This window comes from Kryptolebias marmoratus, linkage group LG3, assembly GCF_001649575.2.
Source record: "Kryptolebias marmoratus isolate JLee-2015 linkage group LG3, ASM164957v2, whole genome shotgun sequence".
Lineage (NCBI taxonomy): Eukaryota > Metazoa > Chordata > Actinopteri > Cyprinodontiformes > Rivulidae > Kryptolebias > Kryptolebias marmoratus.
Window position 1 is genome coordinate 16,742,066 of NC_051432.1, and position 22,154 is coordinate 16,764,219.

Sequence of the window (22,154 nt, forward strand, 5' to 3'; positions counted from 1 at the left end):
ACATTCTAGTGAGTTCCTTCAACCAAAATGAGTTTTTTAAACAAGTAACTGGGAGGAAATCATAAATTTATCAAAAAGCACAGCAATAAAATCCTGTAATTAAAGACCTAGCATTCCTTGAAGGAATGCATATCACTCATCACCTTTCATAACAGAGTTTTAATTCACAACGGCTGCTTCAACCACATCTTACGAGATGTGTCTGCGCTTGGAGCATGTGCTGAGGGTGACTCTCAGCTACTACCACTCCAGATTTTAGCTCAATATCTGAAACTGACTGAGTTGTAGCCATTTTTTGTATTGGAAAGTGTTGATGAGGTGTGGTGGCCATCTTCAATAAGGGTGACTCTTAAAGTTAATCAGTTGTAGACGTACATCCACTGATTAATTTCTGAGAGTTGAGATATTTTGCTAATGGTACACACACACACACACAGGCAAAATCCTTATCCATCTGCCTTTATCTTTAGAGGTAGGCAGTAATAAAAACTGACTGATGACCAATGTTATTTTTCTTTTTATTATTTTTGACTATATCTTATTTTTCTCTGCCAAGTCTAATTAACTGTAATAAGACTGAAGCTCGATCGCCAGGTTTTGCCAGTATTACAATGCAGTGCTCTGCTGGGAAACCTTGAGTGCTTTTTATTTGGAGGCTACCTCAATATGATGCTGTGATGGATTTTCTGACGGAAACAAAGAAAAGCTCTTCAAAATTTCAACACACATCTGCCTGAAAATTTCACTGCAGGTTGAAACACGACTTGTAGGTTTTTTCTGTGCTTGTTTGTTTGGACAGACAAAAACACCAACCAATGTACTGAACAAGTTTTTGTCTTATTATCCATCTAAAGTCGGATGTTGTTAATGAGTATGTTGGTTTACAGTAACTGTATAAATTGGCAGCTGCTGCAGCCATTTTTTCATGAATGACTGCAGTTTATTGATCATAGACACAACAATTAAGTCTCTTTGGAAGAAAACAAGAATATTCATAAGAAATTAAATGCTTTTGGAGCCACTTTCCCATGTTTTGTGTGTCTTTCAAGTGTCTATATCATACTGTTCAGTTTTATAATAACACATTTCTTCATATAACCTTTGACCAATAATGTTCTAATAAAAATAATTTGGATAAAAGATCATATTCATAAAAAACCTTGATATTTTTGGCTTCTAGCTTTAAGGGTTAGCTGTTCTGTTCTATGAATAGATATGAATTAATGGGTGTATCTTGTATGAATAACTTAAAAAGGTCTTTAAACGTTTTATTGAAAATTATTTATATATATATATATATATATATATATATATATATATTTTAGAGGAATTCTATCAAATAAAATAAAATCTTGCCTGATATACCACAGGGTAAACTGTTAACAACTTATTACCTTGAACATTTCAGCCTTCTTTCAATTTATGATTTAGGTCAGTTCTTGAGAATTTATCCCCTCGAGCTCAAATGTGTTAAAATGCTGCTTACATTCATTCACATAAAATTACCGCTATCTCCATGACCTGCCTGGACTGAAGCAGGACCGATAGTGGAAGGCTGTAAATGAGAAGGCTTCATAAAAAATATAGTCCGGCGGTGTAAAACCACTGAAACAAGTCAGAAACAGTTTGAAGGGACGGAAAGCTCGAGTCAGAAGACATCAAATTTTGATGCTTAATTCCATAAACACGTTGCTCAAAGTCAAGGGCATCAGACAAAACGGGACAGATGACTATCAAGGAAAATTTACATCCTTACAAGGAAATGAAAGCAACTTTTTTTTTTTATTTTGCATGCAAGAAACAGGAAAAAAAAAGCTTTATCTGAGCAGACTTAAGTACCACAGCAACGGGCAAACATCCAAAATGTGGAAGCAGTTTGTCACTATCAACAAACACGCTGCCACCCACCTGGCATGGAGATAGATGGAGATCAGTTAAGTGGTGGGCAAGGAGGTGAAGACCTGAGAAAGCAAACACCAGCTGGTAGCCAGAAAGAATGGAACAGGTCAGCCAAGTGGGAGGAAAAAGAGGACTTTTGACAGGTGAGCTGTTATAAAGTTTTGCTTTTCTTTGCTGCTTGTGAAATCCGGTGAAGACCCAAGCAGTGAGATGGCTGACATACACTGTAAAGCAATTAAAGGCCCTGCTGGTACACCAGGACTCCTCATACATTTGGAGTCTCTGACAGGAATACACTCGAGCTGCTGGGTCACTACAAGCTGCCACAAGAGCTTTGTGCTCCCCTGACATCTGGGACTCTAATGGGAGAGGGTATCCACCATTCCTCCAAATGTTACTCCTTCATTTAGAGATCTGATGACAGTTGTGGAGAGAATAATAATCCCAAACGCCTGTCGGCCTTGTGATCTGGGTCTGGTCGATTTAAATTTCACTTACAATAGAAGAATAGAGTAAAACATCTATTTTGTTGCACAGTGGAGAAATTCACACTGTTATAGTAACCAAGCGATGGACCGATATACAAAAAAATATTGCAAGAAGGACAACTGTATAAAAAAGAAGAAAATACAAAATAAAAAACTACTCTAAAAAATGTCTATACAAGGAAAAACAGAATAGTGTCTTAAAGAGATAGTTTACTTTTTTTAGGTGGAATTTTGTGCAAAGGTGATGAACGCTGAAGGTCTTACCTGCTGTAGATAACTCTTTAAATGACGAGCCAGACTGAGGCCAAAAAGGACCGGTGCCACTTTAAAACAACTTCAATTTCAAGACGTGGTATAGCTGTTCATGTGTGAGCTTTATTATTATCACCGTTGATTTCACATTTCATTGTTTTTCCAACAGAAAGATTATGACATTCCTGCTGGAAGTGTCTCAGATTTCACCAAATAATCACAGAGTTGTGTGTTAATAATCATGTCAAGAAAAACTGACAACGATGTAAAAGGTTTATAAAACAGTGTTCACATAAAAGACTAAGAATTTTTTGTTTTAAGACAGCAGCGACCCACTTTCATCTGGGATCTACTAGCCATTACCTTGTCAGTCCGACCAGAATTAAACTCTGTTTCCCCAGGAGCTGTCTGCAACAGGTAAGATACTTGCTGTTTGTACCCTTTCCACAGAATCTTACTTTAAAAAGGTCTTAATTGTTGCTTTAAAGCAGTAATGCTCTTGTGGTGCCAGTGCTAGAGTAGCAAGAGATACACAACGTGTCAAAACAAAGAAATAAATAATAGGCTACTGCTAACTAAAAAAATCTAAGCATCAAGACAATACTAACATGTTCTGAACATAAATCATTGCTGTAAATAATAAACTTCTCACTGAAGTACTCATATTGTTCAAAAACAAATAACTCCAACCATGAGTGGTTTTCAACCATTGATGATGTCCCAGGTGTGTGATCAGTGCCTGTTTTATACACTTTCCTTGGCTGTATTGTCACAATTTATCTTTAGACACCTCTGGGCTTTCTTCTTTTTTCATGTAATTTAGGTTTGTAAGTAAAAGACTTCTGTCTTCCACCTAAATGCATTTAAAGTTCCTTGTACGTTTATATGTGACTCATATTTTCCCCACGATTTATCATCCATCTATATACTGACGGTAATAACTAGTGGAAAAATCAGCGTGATTCATAAACCTAAAGTCTGACACTTCACATTAGGTATATTATTTTCATAAAAAATTTCTAAGAATCATGCCCACTGCGAGAAAACAAAAAGAACAAAATCAATGAATCCAAGACGACTGCCAAATGAGCTTTGATAGGAAGATAAATAGATAAACTGAGGTGTGAGATCTTGAAGGGAGTGCATTTAGAAGAGTTTGATGACCCAGAGAGACTATTTTGGCCACTCTGGGGAAGGAAAGGTTGACTCTGAGGATTTATTCAGGCAATAAAAGATAAGGTCACTGTGTTGTAGCCTTTAATATTAATGTGCCATTTAACAACCCTCAGCATGGAAGAAACTAGGTTATCAGCAGCGCTAAGATACAGCTCCAGGCAGTTATTATGTTATTTGTGTAGCTGAACCACCAGCAGTGCTCTGTCTGCTCCTCTCAAATACATCTTCTGTGGTCCAAAACTGTAATAAAAATATTCTTGTGCAGGCAGGGAGAGTTTAAAGTTTATATTTTTACTCATTGTTCTACTACTATAGGACATAAGTTTCATGTCTAATATTAAAAGTTGCCTATATACATTTTTGCAAAAATAATTTCTAATAGAAGGTTACGCGCGCGTGCACGCACACACAATTCATTCTCTGGGAATTTAGGGGTGTGGGGGCGCCGTCCACTACAAGTCTATATGCAGGGGTTAGGTCCCGCCCCTGGTTCGGATTGTCCAATAGGAGCGACCAGAGCACTCGGCTCGACCAATCCGCAGCGACGGATGATAGTGAATGGAAGTTTAGTTTTCGAGTTTGGAGCATACCGAGGTAACCAGTGAACCGCTCACTTTACCGGTGGTAGCGGTCTAAAAAAGTGACTTTAAAACCGATTAATGTTGCTGGCTTGCTTTCACGAAAGACCTACTAGTCGAATAAGAGCTCACTCTCTCTCTCTCTCCCCACCCCACACCCGAGTCAGTGCCGAGGAGAGGAGGCTGGCAGGTGTTCAGCGGAGGGAGACGCATCGCCTCACACACGGCTCCCCACGGGCTCCAACGGGGGTGCCGACACGGAGGGAAACCGGCTAAAACTTGGCTCGCCGGGGGGGAAGGGGAAGGGGAAACTCCCGCGAGTAACGAACGGACAGCGATAAAGAAAACAAACAGAAACAAACAAACAAACAAAAAAAAAACAACCGCGTTTGCGAAGAGTTTCCGTGGAGGACCGAGTGGAGGAAACACAGACGGGCTCGCGTCGCAGCCGCAGCAGAGAGAGTGTCTAACGGCTGTTTCCCCCTCTTCAGACCCGCTACTTTTCTTTTTCCCCTTTCTTTTTAGGTGCCACACGAAGCCAGGAGCAGCTCAAAACGGTCGGTTTCGACTATGAAAGCTGTCACGTTTTAGTTAACCTGTTGTGTTTTTTTTGTTGTTGTTGTTTTTTCTTCGCATCGCGGCGCGAGAAGTTAGCTTAACCGGTATCAGAGGAAGGAGCCCCCCCCCCCTCCTCCCCGCTCATCGATCCTCTTTCTCTGGAAGAGTGGAACTATTTTTTATTTTTGTTTTTTTTTTTCATCACTTGGGGGTTAAAGTTAAACTACAGAATCTGTCAGAGGAAGGCTTGCGGCTGGATACTCGGGAGCGCCCTTTCCAATTAGTTTGCGCATCAAATCAAGGGGGTTGTTTGCAAAAATCAATTAGTGGATTGATTTTTTTGTGGAGCATGCCCTCATACGGAGGAGTAGAGGTGGGGGGGGAAGAGGATAGCTGGATAGTTTCCATGTTTTATCGCTCCTCTGTTAATACCATCGCTGTCCAAACAGCTAAATGATCCGCGGGACAAATCCCCCGGTGAAGACGTCAAAACAGGCGCGGATTTGAGGCTGATACGGCGGACAATAAGCCGATACACACACTCAGATGTATTAATTTTTTAGTCCGAATGACAATGAGGCATCACGGGTCTCGAGCACCCACGGACTAATCGCAGTGAGAGATTATCTTATTTAATTTTTTTTCTGCAGTAACACCTTAAAGGCACGCGACTGAGAGAAAGTATTCTGCCTGCCGAGTTTTGGACGTCGGAGCCGGGGTTGAAGCTCGCTGAGGCGCCGGTGAACTCCTGGAGCTCCGAGCCTCCTTTCAGTGACCAAAAAAAAAAAAAAAAAAGGAGCTTCCCCTCTCCTCCTCCGGTCTGATTTCTACTCATTCCTGCACAGGGCGCAGGGAGTTTGCAGACTGCAGTTTTTTGTTTTTGTTTTGGACTATAATCCCCCAGCCTTCTCGCTACGGGATGAAGCCGGGAAGCAGCCTCGGGGGATCGATAGAGGCACCGGAGGGATCGGCGGCGTGGAGCCGGCGGACGACGAGGGGAGTCGGGACCAGCAGGACCGGGACGGGTCGGTGTCTGCCTCTGTATCTGCTGCTCCTTCTCCTCTGCAGCAGCTGCCACATGTTGCACAGTCAAGGTAAGAGCCGTGCTCCCAGCAGACCTGGCTCCAAATGTCAGCTGATGCACAGTGTGAAAACATGCTTGTTCACATGCATACATGTTCAGTGCAATGCAAAAAAAAAGTGTTACTGACAGACTCATTACTGATCTGGAGCAGTGGTGATTGTTCTGGGGGGATAGTTGCCATACCACGCTTTGTGTATTAATTATTACTACAGTGCTTAGATTGTGGGATTAAGGTAATGAGGGTGTATAAGGGGGAGGGGAGTGTGTTGAGGAGGCCTGAGTGTTACAGTTTCTATTCTTTTGTAATCCCACTCTCAGTCTGTGACCTGCTTAACAGCAGCCCGATTTGGCACAAATGCACACACATGCACAAACACCTAAACACTTGCAGCCAGACACAACCTATTAATGTAATTTGTCCTCTCACACTGGTGACGCCTTTCACGCTGCATGGCAGGTGTCGGTGTTGGTATGTGATGCTTGTGGTTGCAGTGTTGGGGTGGGGGGGTTGTTGTCTGAGGTAACTGTTGAATATGACAAGAAAGGAGAAGTCAGATATGATGAGATATTGATTTCCGACCCAGGCTGGAAGTGTAGTGCCACGCTGCATCCATTCGTGTGCTCCCTTTCCTTGACGCTGCTGTATAGAGAGAAAACAGTGTTTGTGTTTTGATGCATGAAAGGTTTCTTTATGTGTGCGCGTGTACCTCGTGGGAGCGTGTCAGGGTGGCAAAACAAAAGCACAGAAAAGGTCAGACTGGGTGTTGACATGCACTTTTTTTTTTTTCCTGTGGGTCACAGATGGTGTGGTGGGCAGAACGTGAAGCTGAGACTTTGGGGTCGTGTGGAGGAGGAAGAGGAGGGGTGGGGGGTCTCAGGAATGTCTGTGCATGTATGTGTGAATGAAAAGTGTGTGTGTGGGGGTCTGTGTGTGCTGTTTTGGAAGGCATGGAGAATATGTGCCCTGTTTAGGAGCCTGCGTGCGTGAAATAGAGAGTACGGCGAGAGGAGTAATAGGGAGTGTGAGAAAGTGTGGCGGTGGGTGGTGCGGTGGGGGGATAAAGGAGGTGGAGAGGGGGGAGAAAGGGAAAGGCGGTGAGATGAAAAAAATGTGAAGAGGTTGAAGGGGAATCTGGTGCATTGTGCTTGTCACTCAGAAAGCTGTGCCTGCAGTTCAATCGATGATGATGGTATGACAACACCTCTGTGTGTCAAAAGTTGCTCTCCCCTTCCTTCTTTTTCCCACTTGTCACCCACTTTGTCCCCCCCCCCAACCCCCTTCCTCCCCCGTGTCTTCCCTCTTGTGGTTGCAGAGTCAGCTTCTTCAGTCCTCCCATTAATGTCAAGGTCTCACCACCAGCACCCAAATCACCACACCCCCCACTTTCCCACCCTCAAATCCCCCAGCGCCTCCCAGCTGTCTTGGCTGAATGGGTTAGGAGGGTTAGAATTGGAAATTAGTGAAACAGATTCGGGACAAGGCTGGCCTGAGTGGAAGGAGGCTGTGAGGAGGGGCCTGGACTATTGATTTAATAGGCCGTGCCAAGCGACCAATCGAAGACCGTAGATTTTCCAGGTTCTGACCCCTCCATCTAGCATTTATTAGGACGTTTCGTTTTAGGACGGAAAGGATGAAATTCATGAGGCTCGGCTGATCCCCCTGATCTTTTCCCTGCCTCCTCGTGTCCCTCTCGTCCTTCCTCTCCCCTCTGCCCCGCTGCCTCCTTCGCTCCGTCGCTCCTTTTTCTCTCAATCAATTGGTGCCCACACCCCTCCTCATAAATGCAAAGGTTTATTTGAGCCAACTCTCGTCTCGGGGAGCACATTTAAATAAGCTCATCGATCTTTCATTTTAGAGTGAAGTGATGGCAGCGTTTTGGTGTCTTTCCCTCCTCCTCCTCCTCCTCTTCCTCCTCCCCCCTCCTTCATCTAACTCTCATCTACTCACTCACCTCTCCTCCACCCTCCGTTCTTTATTCATAACTTACCCCTCCTCTCACCCCCCTACTTCTTACTCCCTGTTACTGAGCAGGGGTTCTGCTCCACAGCTGTTTGACTTATTCACATTTCCAGCAAAGATTCAGACTGCGCCTCGTTCGAGACTTTATATTCTGAGTGAAGTCTAGGATGGGTCACAGAGCGAGTGTGTTTCAGAGTGTCACTCATTTTACATCACTGAGAGGCAATGTCCACAATGCATCACTATCTTCAATATTGCACATGGGAGATGGAAAAACTTGAGAAATATTATAGATTTTTTTGGAGTGCAGTTTAGTTTTTGTTTGACTGCAGTGCATGTTGGTGGTGTTGAACGCTAGCTTTTGATTTTAAATGCCACGTAGTACTTTAAGTAAGTTAAAAAAACAAACAAACATACAAATGACTAAAGTCAGGAGAAGTTCAGAGCAATCTTTGTTTGGTTATTAAGTGAATAATAAATGAAGAATGAATTTTTCCCATTTGCTTTAGTGAAAAAGGTCTGTAGCCAAAGTTTAATGAAAAAATATTGCTAGTTGTCATTATTGCTAACCTTGCCGAAGGTAACCGCATACAAATGTGTCTGGAGCAGCCCAGCTGTTAAACTATTTTAGAAAATTACGGCTCTGACCAAAATTGAGTTTCTTTCTATGATTTTGGAAGTTACCCTTTTCCTAAATCAGCCCTGAAGGAGACTTTCAGAGAAATGCTGACCCACTTTGTTGATCTATCAGTGTGTGCGATTAGGTACGATGTGACACATGCCATTGGCTCAGCTCAGCTCAGAATTTGGTGCTGATTGGGCCACTGGGCATGCCTAAGTGAATCGAGGTCACAGATAGGACATCCGAATGGTGGTCTATGAGCTGCGAAGGTTTCTGCGCCTGATGACCAAACCCAAATCAAACCGACTGGCATGCACTTTTACACATGCACACAGACGCGCTGCCACGCTCACACACACAGGTCCTTGTTTCCCATCAGTGTCAAACAGTTAAAGCGGATGTGGAAATTAGCTTAACGGTGCTGTAATGCAGAGGAGGGTGAATCAGAAGCCTCATCTAACTGATCATCATTGTCCACACGGCACAACTTTTTAATGGCTTCCACCTTTCTGACATTTTAATGGATGAAACTTTTGTGACTCTCGTGTCAGTACATCTGTAGGTCTTGAATTCTCTGGAAACCTGCACTTGTATCTTATAAAGAATACAATATTTGCAGAACAGCTCTACCAGCTCGTACCAAAGCCGTTTTGTTTACAGAACCGTTGTGGGACACTCTGTTACCTTTTGTGTGCAGTCTGTGCATTTTGATGTATTTTAAACTAAACCTGGATCGCTTGTTACAGAACAGCTGTCTGACTATTAAAGAGAAGAAATCAGTCATCACGCTCGCTGTGATTTAATTAATTATCTTCAATTAGTTGGATCTGTGTTACGAAGCACAACACATGCTGTGGTATCGTCTTCTGGGGTGGGAGCAGCAAGCCAGTCTGCTCATGCCATAAATTACAAGTTATTTTAGCTTCACCTTTGTCTCAAGTAAACATTTAAAATGGCAGACGCAGAGACTTCCTGTTTACTCAAATAATGTCCATTTCATTTCTTTTCCAGTTTTGGCTGCTCTGACCTGCCACAACATATAATGAAAACTAATAAAAATACATGCGTCAGTTGAATTGTTTTTTAAATTAATTTGTGTCAACATACAGAAAGAAATCTTCTGAAGGTTTAGTCAGTTGACACCAATGTTATGAAGCAAACCTTTTGACATCAGTCAGAAACACTCTTTTCATTCTTTACAGCAAAAACTAACCAAATATGCTGCCTATAAGTTATTTCCCTTTTATCCCCAGCGTATTGAACACCATCAGTCTCCCAATGCCCCTTATGTAATATAGTTTTGTACTATATGGCCATCTGTGTACTTGCATCTAACACGCTTTCAGAACAAGGGTGCTGTATTTCCAATGATTTACATTGTTGTGCCACAGCGGGGAATTATGTGTGAATGCAGCACTGCTTCTACTCCCTGCAGGCACAGTGGGCGTGCCTTTCACCTCCCTGCTCCCTGCAGCTTTCTCAGAGCTGTTGCTGAACGTTCGCTCTTTTTGGTCGAGGCACACACACGAAGCACAGTGAAATTATTGCACTCCCAGAACTGTTTGTTAAGAAAGCCAACTAACGCCAAACAGCCAGCTCATAAAGCAGTGATCATCACCAATTGGCAACCCGTGAGGGAGGGTGGCGGCGGCGGCGGCGGCGGCGGCATCCGCCTGCGATTCACTGAAAGATGTAAACAAGGTGAGAAGGGTGAAAATGTTCTGTAGTATTTATTGCATCTTACATGTTATTTCTATTTTAAAGGAACACCGCCCTCCCAAAAAATAATAAAAATAAAAATAAATAAAAAATCCAAAACAATCAAAGAAACAACTGAGATAAAAATAGGTCCAATTAATCAATTTTGTAATGTATTTACAGTAATTTACAAATGCTCCAACTGTTCTTCCTTTAATGCTAATGAGCCAAAAAAGAAATATTAGTCTGTGGTTCTTGAATTTGTGCAATAATGATGTCAAATACAAACTCATAAACTTATTTTACATTAGTAATAAGTTTTACCAGTTTCTTTTATGAATAAAGAATTCAGTGACAAGTGATGGCCTCCATCCATCCATCCATCCATCCATCCATCCATTGACTTGTCCATCCGTCTGTCCGATTAATGTGAATTATTAGTGATAAGTAAGCTTTTTTTGACCAGCAGAAGATGGCACAATGTTTAATTTGGCTCTTTTTGATTTTACTATTGTAAGAATTTGACAAACATCACGTATCAAAGCACGCAATTGACAGTAATTAATTAATTAAATCTCACGTTTTTAGTTCCCCATCAGTTATTGATGATCAAGTTATGCTCAAGCAGTACTGGTAAAGGTAATTATGGCCTGTACATTTCTGTCAACAGCTGTAATTTTCATTTCAGCACAGACCGTTGCCCGGTTTTGGTCACATTAGATCAATAGGTTTCTAATAACAGGTGAACTTAGACTGAAATAAACAGATGTTTCAGCCTATAAAACAGACTAAACAGCGTAGATAAATAAATAAATTAGACAGAATGAAGTTAGAATCGATACCAAAAAATGCATAAAATATAACGAATAGACAGATATTACAAGTCAGGTCTTAAGTTTGCTTATAAGATATCAATATTTCCTGCTTGTCAAGCGTTAACAAAATCTATTCCCATGACAAGGATCATAATAAAGAAAGGATTCCTGAGGGTTTATGAGGTAACAGCTTATCTGTTAAAAGAAAGGCCCGTGGGTTATTTATAAATCGGTGTATTTTAATGACATTTCTGAAACAGACAGCTTCCTAATGCATAATCTTTAAAATTTGTGTAATTCATGGTCTTTAATGTTTTATTACCTTTATCACACCAGATAAAAAAAATGGATTAATACCTATTAATATCAGATTTTTAACCCCCAGTTGGTAGGTTTGTATGTATGAAAATCAAGTTGACAGACTAAATTGTGCACAAACTTGAGATTAGTTTTAAAACCATGTTTAGTGACTGCAGCATGTCGCATGAAGGCTCTGGAATAGGGAGACGCGTGCTAATGATCAGGTTTACTAGTCTGCACAGCATCTGGCAGCTCACTCCTGGCCCGGATGTGTCGGGCTGACACCTGTGGTCCAGTCGATAATAATAGACTGTACAGGCTTTTAGAAAGTCGTGCGTATTTGAAATTGTGGAGGTTTTTGATATCGTCTGAACCCAAAATTTCTACAGATTCGTCACCAAGAGGAAAATAAAATGGCTTGACGCAAGCCCAACTATGACTGCAGTTTTAATTTACAGAACCAAGTAACGTCTCCCTCAGCGTAGCTTGTAGAAAACGTAGAATTGCAATAGTCAGTGCTGTAGGTAATAAAACATGGACTAATGTCCCTGCATCGGCTTGAGAGAGAAATGGTTGCTTTCTGGCAGACGATAAAGGGCATTCTTTGTCATATTTGAAAACAATCGTCAGCTGCACATCTAAATGAGCGCCGAACACGCTTTGCCTATAAGCAGTCATTTATTCCACGCTGACGCATTCTAAGCGTGCAGGTTCAATGGCGTGTGTGTGCACGCTTCTGCTGTAGAGAAAGAAATTGAAGAATGGGCGCGAGGATATGCTGTATTTATGTGTCTAGGTGTGGATAGTGGTGGAGTTGCCTGATAGATGTCAGGTTAGTCAGGTCTAAAAGGAAGTGAGGTCCCTGGTCGACTCCCTTATTTCCTGTCTGTCAAGAGGAACAAATCACCACATTTCCACAGCAATCTGACACTTTGTGCAGAGAGCGAGAGACGGTGTGTGCTTGTGTGTGTGTGTGTGTGTGTTTGCATTGGAAGGGGACAGAGTTTAAGTGTCTGGCTATCTCTGTGTAGACTTTGGATGTGAAAGGGATCTTGACAGGGCTGAAAACGGCATACAGTATGGTTTGCTGGCTTGTGTGCATTATGTGCATCTGTTTCAGGCTGATGCTTTACTTCTATCAATGTTTTCTTCTCACAAAAGATGAAGTGGCAGCTACGGAGATGCAAGAGTCCCCAAATGGAAGATAGTTACCTGTGTGTGAAAGAGGATAAGAAAATCAGGTAGATGCTTATGCAGCAATATGCTGTCTGACCTAAACAAAAACAAAAGATGTGTCTGTTTAGGTGAGTCATTGAGGGGAGTCAGAAGTCACGTGAGTCATGTTTCCTGCTTTGCCACAACGTTCTTGTGAATGTGGTCACTTAAAGGGACATAACCTCAAAACTAAGGTATACCTATTATTGCCAAATGCCTTTTTTGAGTGATGTCTCTACACAGCGTGTGCCTCAGCCTAGTCGCAATGGAGGTTCTTTGAGCGGGTGCATTTTTTTGGAGTTCTCCTTAAAAAGAAAAATACTTCAGAGCTTTGAAATTGGAACAAAGTGGGAAACAATGTGCTTTTCCACCTCCTTCCTCTTTTTCTGCTTTACTTGTTCTCGCAGTTTCACTTTTCTTTTGTTTGGTGTCAGTTTTACTTTTTTTCTTTTCTTTTTTTATACCTTTGCGTGTCCCCATAAGAGACAAAGAATCCATTGCCGTAAACCGCACAGGTGGAATGGAAATTATTTCATTTTGAGTTCCTGTGTTTTTTTTTTTTATCTAAGTTAGTCAGAGACTGTTGGTATTAATCTACTGGTGTACCCAGGTAAAAAGTGCAAGGGAGATGCAGTATAACACAAAATTCTTGTCTCTTACATTTGACTTGCAGTTTAAAAAAGTGTTTTGTAATAACGATAACTAAGTGAAACACTATAGTTTCCAAAGTGGAACATCGTAGCTGCAAGATAAAACAGAAAACTGATGCAGACAAACCAATCGTAACCTCAGGTTCTCAAACATTGTTAGTCTTAAGTTAAGATAGCGTAGCTGATATTTTTATTTCATACGAAAGATTCCTAGAAACTCACATTGTTTTGGGCACTATCAGAAAGGTGGTTTAAAATGTTTTGGTGAAGGTCAAGGTTTTCATGGTATTTTCAACCCATTTAGCTCTTTTTTTTTTTTTTTGAGTGTTCTGAACCTCAAGTGTCTTTCAGAGTTGATCTTAAAGGGCTAAGAGTTGAAATCATTTCCAAGAAAAAAAAACCCCTCATCTTTTAAAGGACTCCCTTTAACATCCGGAAAGAAACGGGACACTCTACGTGGCAGAGCACAAAACACAGGGACAGCACTTCTGTAAGTAATGGAACTAAAGGGTAGAGTATTTGTGTTTGTCTCTGAAGAATACTGTGGCTAAAATAGCTCAAAGCACCGCAACTTAAAAACACAGATCCTTCAAGGCCATTAGTCGGTAGCTCCTCAGTGCACTGTCAGCATCATGATAGTGGGACGCAATACAGCAGTGTTGAGGTCGGTGACGGTGCTCACGAGTCCACATGATAAGCAATTATTAATGCACACTTGCTCCAAACTTGACAGGGGTCTCCTACAGCTGGTTAAACGTGTTGCTGTGAATGTCTAATGCGACAATACATCGCCTTGTGTTCTAATCTGTCAAAGTGACAGACAATTTTCGATTTTGTGGTTTGTACATGCCTTTTTTTCTTTAGGCGTTTTAGTAAATATGTTGGATATCATAATCAAAAAGAAGCACGCACCATGCGCCATCAGGAGCAAGCCTTTATTTAGTTTATGAATTGTTTTCTTTTTTTTTTGTGGGTTTTGCAGAACTTGATCTTGAAGACTGATACTGCCGACAACTTCGGGTGTTTTCTTACCACCGCATCTTATAAAAAACACATGAAAAACATAGAAGCCAAATGTTGTTTGGGAAAAATAAAAAGTAATAGAACACCTTGTCAATTATGGATGGAATATAGGTGATGCATATTTAAAATCAAAGTAAGAAAAATCTTCACACACTGTTTTTTTTTTTGTTTGTTTGTTTAATCTTTATTCTTTTCTTTTGTCTTGTTTTCATGACTTTTTAGATTTGCTGCAGCCAGATGATGATAAGATCTGATAAACAGACGTATCATGATAGCGGGATGCAATACAGCGGTGTTGACAGTTTTGTCGTATGCAGCACACTTTATGGGTTTTAATGGTATTAAGCACTTTGAACTCTGCGATAGCAATTATCTGTCAAAGTTATGTGCAGCTGAATGCCTCTAAAAAGGACCACAGACAGCCGCATGAGGATTAGTCTCTAATCAAAGCAATACTAATTACACAGATCCCACTCGGAATAAATGTTTGTGAAACCTACTTTGTATATATAAATAGTGCAGGTTGTTTGTTGTATATTCCAGAGGGGTAGTAAATCTGACCCTGTGGCATGTTCATAACCATATCTTATTCTGGCCCATAGCTAGTTAGCAATTTATTTATTTTTCTTCAACTCATTCCTCAACCCCTCCCTTCATGGAAAACTGTCCACTTATTATTAAGATTTATGTTATTATGAACGCTTTCATATTAATGCTAAAGGCTGAGCATACTTCCATAGGTCGTTGCAAAATGTGCATTTTAGGGTTATGTCAGGACGCATTCAGGAGAAGAAACATCTCAGGGTTTGATTGAGAACTACACAATAGTCAGATATTTTTTATGTATAAATTGTAATATATTATTAAAAAATGCTTTTTTATAAAGACATCCCTTTGAACACATTTCTGCCACTATTTTTTTTCTGTCTAAAACAGAAAAGCATTAAACAAAACCATAGTTGGTGTATTTTTTCCTCTGTAATGCTCACATTTTTCAAGGAGTATCTAGTCATGAAATCAGAAAATACTGGGTTAGTGAGTTAAAAGGAAATGCATCTTACACGTTCTTGGTGATGGAAAGTGTAAGTAAATGCTATTATTTTCTTATTTGACACTTGTGTCAAGAGAAGGGTTAATATTCATATTTATCTGACCAGGCTTCCAGAAGCTGTCATTTGCACTTTCTCTAACTGAGCGACTTTTAGTCACTTTTGTAATGCGATGCTAGTATGACCTCACCTGTATCTCGTGAGTTCTGGTCCGACTGTGTCAAGATGATTAAGGGACAACAAACACAAAGTGGAGCATGTCTTCATCCAGGTTTAGCCATTAGTCATTTCTTGTTCAAGCATGACACGTCTCGGTGCGGTACCTTCATCTGCTGATTATTAGAACAGACGCCATTTGCAGTGTGTTGCATCACCTTCATGAAGTCTGCTCACCATAGGAAAAAAACGCAAATAAAATTGATTAGGTTTACGTATCAACCAGCCAGTAAGTCTTTTTTGTTGTTTTTGGAAACAAAAAAGGTTTTCTCTCACTTCAAACGACATTGTGAATGACTTTAATTTAGGAATATGTGTTCACGTTCAGTAGGTAATTAGTGACAGTCACGGTTATTTACCTTATGCCGCCTCGCCTCCTTTTTGTCTTCTGCTTAATCCACAGTTGTAGTTATGTAGAGCTGGTTGAGTGCATGCATCGTTTTGAAGCGAAATGAAAGGAATCTTGAACCACTCAGTAGCTGCATGTAGTGGTTAGATATTATTTACAGGACGATATCCATCCCTCTTCAGTGACCGAGAGGATGACTTGTAAAAACGACCTGGGATTACCTACGAAGACACTTCATTCACACTCTTTCTTTAAGTATAGGGCTCAGGGATGAGAAACCGAAAGATTTGCAGTGCCTTTACTGCGGTAAGGTAGAAGTTCTTCACCACAAAAATGAGCGCAAGATGCTGCCTTTGAAAGCTGAGGCACAACTCTGCCAGTGAAGCACAACGCAGCACGACTCCTGAAACAGTGCTGCGTGAAGCCTTGTGATTTGTAATTGGAATGTGTAGTTGCAGGGATCAGTGTCATTCTGTTTTAGGCAGACACCATGTCGACAGTGACAAAATTAAGCACCACAGGTGACAGCATGCCAGATAATTATATATAAATAAACAATAATAAACTTTCCTGGTCTCTGCTCCAGAACTTTCCACTTTTTTCTTTTTTTAAAACCTCCTTTTTAGCTACAGTTATGGTTGCATCTCTGTTAAAGGTGTGCTACGTTTTGACCGCAACATGTTTAAATTATATGTTTGACATTTGACAAAGCTAAACAAAATAATCCTCATTTTGCCTGCAAATTTTTCTTTTCTAACAAAAACGTTTTAACAAAGAATGAAATCAGTACAGCTAAAACACTGCATGCTATTCAAATGTTTTTTTTTCCTTGCTTTTGTCAGATTTGCACATCACATATATTGTGTATGTCTGCATGGCTTTGGCCCATGTTGTGAATTAGTTCGACGAATAATTGCTAGATTGGCCACTGGCAAGTTATTATCTTTCTTAGGCAACTGGCCAGCATGGCAGCCACCGGTGTACGGATGGAAGTGATAACTACTGTAAATCTGCAACAGATTAAAAAAAAAAACTTTAATAAACGTAATAACTATAAAACTTTAATAATATAGCAATAAAGAAATATTGACATATTAATCACAAAAATGTTCAGAGTTTATTTGAACATGCATAGCTTTAATAGTTGACTAAATTAGTGGACCTTATGTTAATGTTTTGGATAATTTAGCCACACTATATGGTGTGGAGGAATTTGTAATATTGTGTGTGAAAATCACAAATATCAGGTTTCTTTGCGGTGTACAAAAGGGGAATCCAAAAACAGATTCCTATTTACAGGAACAACTGGTGGATAAAGTAGCAGGTGGCTGGAGATAGATCAGAGACACGCATGCTCTCTCTTCTCTTAACACTTGGGAAAAGCCTCTAAAACACTGCACTTGTGCTGCCAGTCATTTAGTGGCAGCAGAAGAGTAGACGAGGACCTGCAGACAGTCTCAGAGTGTGGCGAAGTAAGTGACTCTCCAACTCATCTGAAATGTTTGGGTTTGTTCTGGGACTCAAGCTGGCAACCTTCCGGTGGATATCGCCCCCAGGCTCTCGCTCTCTTTCTCTGCGCTTCTTCTCTATCTGTTACCGTGTCTTTTCTTCTTTTCTGCTTAATTTTTCTTGCCTTTACCCCCCCACCCCCCACCCCCACCCCTTTCATGCAGTCATAATTACCATGGCACCCACAATTAAAAACTGTGAAGCGATGGAACATCCATCGATCTTTCCCTCAGTGCTTTTTGTATAAAACACACCATGTCTGATGGTTTTTTTTATTTGGTTGTGCATATTTTCGTCGTGGTGGAACCATCACTAGTATTTGAATAGGATCTTTGCATAGTGCACCACCCGTCACGAAATAACCCCGAGGTCACGCTGGGTTGGGTAAAGTGCAGGAGGTGTGTGGGTGTGTGCCATTGTGACCACCATGATTTAGTTGTTCACTGCGAAGGCTGCGCCCTGCTGCAGGTGTGTGTTCTCAGGTTTATGTGTTTGATCTGCCACAGGTGTTGGAGCGAGTAGCTGTGTGTGTTTGTGTTCACTTCTCTGCGTATGGTGATTTGTGCTATAAGCTCAGAGCAAAAAAAAAAAAAAAAAAAGGGAAAGAGGTGTTTGATCTCAACCAGAAAGAGGCAGGAAGTACTATATTCAGTGTGTGTGGGTGAGTGTTTGTGAGTCTGGCCAGAGGTTTTTAGCTTTGATCCGAGGTAGAGGTGGGCATACCCCGGTGAGGAGCCAGCCAGCTGTATGGAGACTTGGCTCAAACTACAGAGGCGTGTGTTTGTATGTGACGGTGGGAATCAATGTGACAGTGGCATGTGGCCAGAATAAAGAGTTGACTTGAGTTCATTGTGTTCATCACACATCCGGACAAAGCTCCCTTGCATGTTGGTGCCATCTATAATGGCAGAATTAAACATGATGCTGTATATGTTTTAGTTTCCAGGCTTATGAACAGTTTAGTTTTGAGTCCAGTTTTTTGACAGTGCTTGTTATCCTAAAAGCTGTGAGGAACAGCCCGATTCCTTTAAATTATTAATTGCAATACATATTAATAACTCCATCTAAAAACAATTATTTTTTTATTACCACCTCCTCGGTTAGTGCGCTGTTTGAGGTCTGATTTAATTTTTTACATATTTGTCCTGCAGGTGTAGCTCTGCATTCATACTTAACTGTTAATTACATTTCTGAAGCTACATAAAGAGAGAACTTTCTTTCTGATTAAAAAAAAAAGGTCCTTTGCATTAATGATGGCAGAACAATGAAGTCAGATCGGATAACTAATCACTTGATTGATGGGCTGGTGACCGGATTGAACAGTTTCAGCCACTCTGCCTCAGAAATATGTGATTTTAAGCTACTTTAATGTTCACACAAGAACAGTACAGTGATTCATGTTTTGTGCGTTTTAACAGCGGCAGTATTGTTAGGGCTGCACATTTTTAAATTTAAAAGTAAAGATGACACAAAGCTCATAATTTGTCGGTGTTCAGTGGTAACTCTTTCACAAGGTAACTGTAGAGCAAGAAGAGCTTAGCAGCACCTGCTTCACAAATGTGACGATCAAGCTTTCTCAATCAGTAACTCATTAGTGACATTTTGTTAAGGCACAAATTCAACCTTTTTCCAGCTGTAGTAAGATGGACAATAAATTAGAGCACACTTTCTATTAGAATTACTTATTAACCATACAAAATGAAGCACGTACGTTTACACGTAACAGATCTGAAAACATTGGAGATTTTCCAATGTTGATTGTGAAAAAGTTCCATGTTTACACGGTAAAGGTACGCCTGTTAAATCCACTGTAGTTTAGTGGCCTGGCATGGACACCAGTGAATATACATACCTTTGTTTGGACCTACAGTGAGGTTGGGTTGCAGCTACATGTTGGAAATGGTGAGTAACACAAACACCACTCCACCATTGTCACTGTTGTTGATCTACTTGCGTCCGTAGCGCGCACGTGCGAGTTCACACGTCGCAGCTTCCTTTGAAATGCAACAGGGAGTACCCGAGAAGCTCCGCTCTAAGACCTGGGCTCCAAAACTTCTGGTGTTGTGTTTAATCGAATGGCCGAAGTGCAACAGAAATGTCCCTGTTTCACTGAAGAACAGCGTTGTGCAAACTGGGCCTAAGTTTCCAGCCTTGATGGGGTGTTGGGGTGCGGTGTGGGGCGTCAGACAAGATAAAAAATTGGGTGGGTGATGATGTATAGGCTTTGGCGTGTCCCCCAGGTGCAGTGAATTGTTAACAAGCAACACGTACAGTAAACAGTATTAAGTATTACATACCATGACCTTCATGGGGGGTGGTGGGTGATGTTGTTTGGGGGGCTTTATTTATTCAAAAGATGAAAACGTTCTTCTCAGTATGCTTGAATTTTGTGTTTGGAGAGTAGATTAATCACGAGTGAGTTAAGCTGTCTGCTAAAAGTTGTCCACTTATGTAATTCAAGGTAAGAGGAAGTGCCGTTGGTTAATTTTGTTTCCCACGCAGCATCTTTTTCATTTGATTTAGCATCATTTTAGACTCTTCTAACAATGCCTTTTAAAAAGACATCTAATAAGATTTTTGAATAGTCCTTTTTGTCCTCTTTGTGTAAGGCAAAATGCCTCTTCTTGTTGTAGTCATAAAGGCCTTGTGTCGGTACGCTTACTTCAGAAATCAGAATACAGGCCCACTTCAAAGTTAGGATCGGCTCTTTTCACCATAAAGGCAATGTGGTTAACCTGACCACCACTTGTTCAGTGAATGGCAGACAAGAAAAGAGCAATGCAGCTGAACAATGAACATGAATAGGTTTGAAAGAGGAAAACTACTTTGTCTTTTTGAGTTTACCTGCACTTTTTTTACACATAAACAATAGTAAAATTAAAAAAAATATATATATATTATTAAAAAGTGAATTTTCATGAGCACATTACTGGTTTATTTATTTTTTACCAGAGGATTTGCCACTACCTAAACATGATTTTTGTTTGTGAGTGCCTGCATATAATCATCTGGGAGGTCATGTAATACTGAGCATCTGAGCTGTGGAGAACGGTCTTCAGAGTTGTCTTAAGTGTTGGAAAATAACAGCAAGCAAGTAATAAAGAGTGCTTAGACTGTAGACACCTCTTTAGGACGGGCCACCGTAGCTACAGCTAGGTCTTTATTGACACTGAACCTTTGACAGCGGATCCATTTCAAGGCACACTGTGAACAACGTACGTATACAGCTGCAAACCCCTCACAGAAAAGACATGGCAAAAGACCACACTGTGAAAAACCTCTGGCTCTTTGGCTGTGTTTATTTTGATGTTCACTGATAACCTCTACGAATGTGTTTTTTAGTAAGGGGTAGGCGATATTTGAGGAATAATTGAGTACTGAAAAATAAATTTGAAGTGCACTTTTTCTTAAAGTGCCCATCCCCAATTGTGACTTAATCAGTATTTCTGGTTCTGGTATGTAATTATAATTTTTCCTGGACCTCTTATTTTCAATTCTAAAATTGTGTGTTTTATGTTTTCTCTTTTTTTTGTTCTGAAACACGGTTTCGCGGCTTGTGTGGCGTATTTACTTTTATCTGTCTGCACGCAGGGAGACATTCTCAGTATCTTTTAATCAGCCAGGGCATATCACAGTATGAGGTTCTACTTGAAACTAGAATGGTTATCAATGTGCCCACTTTTGCACAAATCAAGTGCTTTTGTTAATTTGTTGGCAGTGTTCATCTGTGAAAGAGTGCTGTTTTAGAAAAATATTCCTGATTTATTGGTTTTGAGCTTAAAATACTGTGCCAGTGGTGATTATTTTTTGATGTTGGAATTAATTGTTGAAACTCTGTGGTTAAAATGTGACTTTTAAAGCTCGGCGCTTCTCCTAAGTTTCTGGCCTCGGGAGAGGTGGGATTGTTGACAAGACAAAGAATTTGAGTTTATCATTTGCTTTAATTAACAACACTAAATTTAACATTTGAATAATAACAGTACATTTAAATACATAAGTAGTATATAGTTTTGCACAGCCTTCGTCTTGGTCGAATCCAGTCATCCGGTGGTGACCGGTCAGATGGACGACAGGATATACTCCTATAATTAAAGCAATAAGGGTAGGAAATCAGGCAGTTGAAAGAGTAACTGAAAGTGAAAGAATATGTTGTCAGTAAGAGTCACCGTGGTAGATGGAGAGATGAAATTTAAAGAAATGACCTGACAAAATCAAACATTATTCATCCTGACAGATGAACTGAGTTCCTCTGACTAAGAATAGAGGAGCTGGTTGGCTAATGGACTTGCTCTATTTTCTTTACCATTCCTCTAACTCCCCTCCCCTCCCCATCATTTCGCTCTTTCTGCTTTCTCTCCGATCATTACACATCATTCTTTTCTTCTCTCCCTTCCTGCATTACAACTTTCTTTCCTTTATAACACTTATATCTCCCTTCCACTCACTATAATTGGGAAAAGGAGGAGGACACACATTCATCTCATTAAGTGCACAGGCAAGCACTCAGAAACACGCACGATTCCCACAGACATTTTGTTATCCTATCGAAAAATGAATATGTGTGTACGCATTGAGTCACAAGTCGTCCCTCATAGGATTCACTTTATCTTGTGAGTGTAGGAGTGGAGAGAGAGAGGCAGAGAAACGCAAACAAATGAAAATAAAATGAAAGCATTTGACCGAAAGAGAGAAATTAATTATCTTGTTTGCCAG

The 22,154-nt window shown here is 40.6% G+C and overlaps 1 protein-coding gene across 3 annotated transcripts in view; it reads left to right on the plus strand.

Moving 5' to 3' along the window:
• Positions 1-4,388: 4,388 nt before the first annotated feature.
• Positions 4,389-22,154, plus strand: part of LOC108230528 (protein sidekick-1) — a 260,584-nt gene continuing 242,818 nt past the window's right edge. For 2 of the 3 annotated variants that reach the window (XM_017406846.2, XM_017406872.2), the window contains exon 1: positions 4,390-6,045. In XM_017406846.2, the coding sequence (XP_017262335.1) occupies positions 5,871-6,045 (175 nt within the window). In that variant the 5' untranslated portion in view covers positions 4,390-5,870. Of the gene's footprint in view, positions 6,046-22,154 lie in introns of all 3 variants that reach the window. The other variant, XM_037974788.1, reaches the window with a different exon arrangement.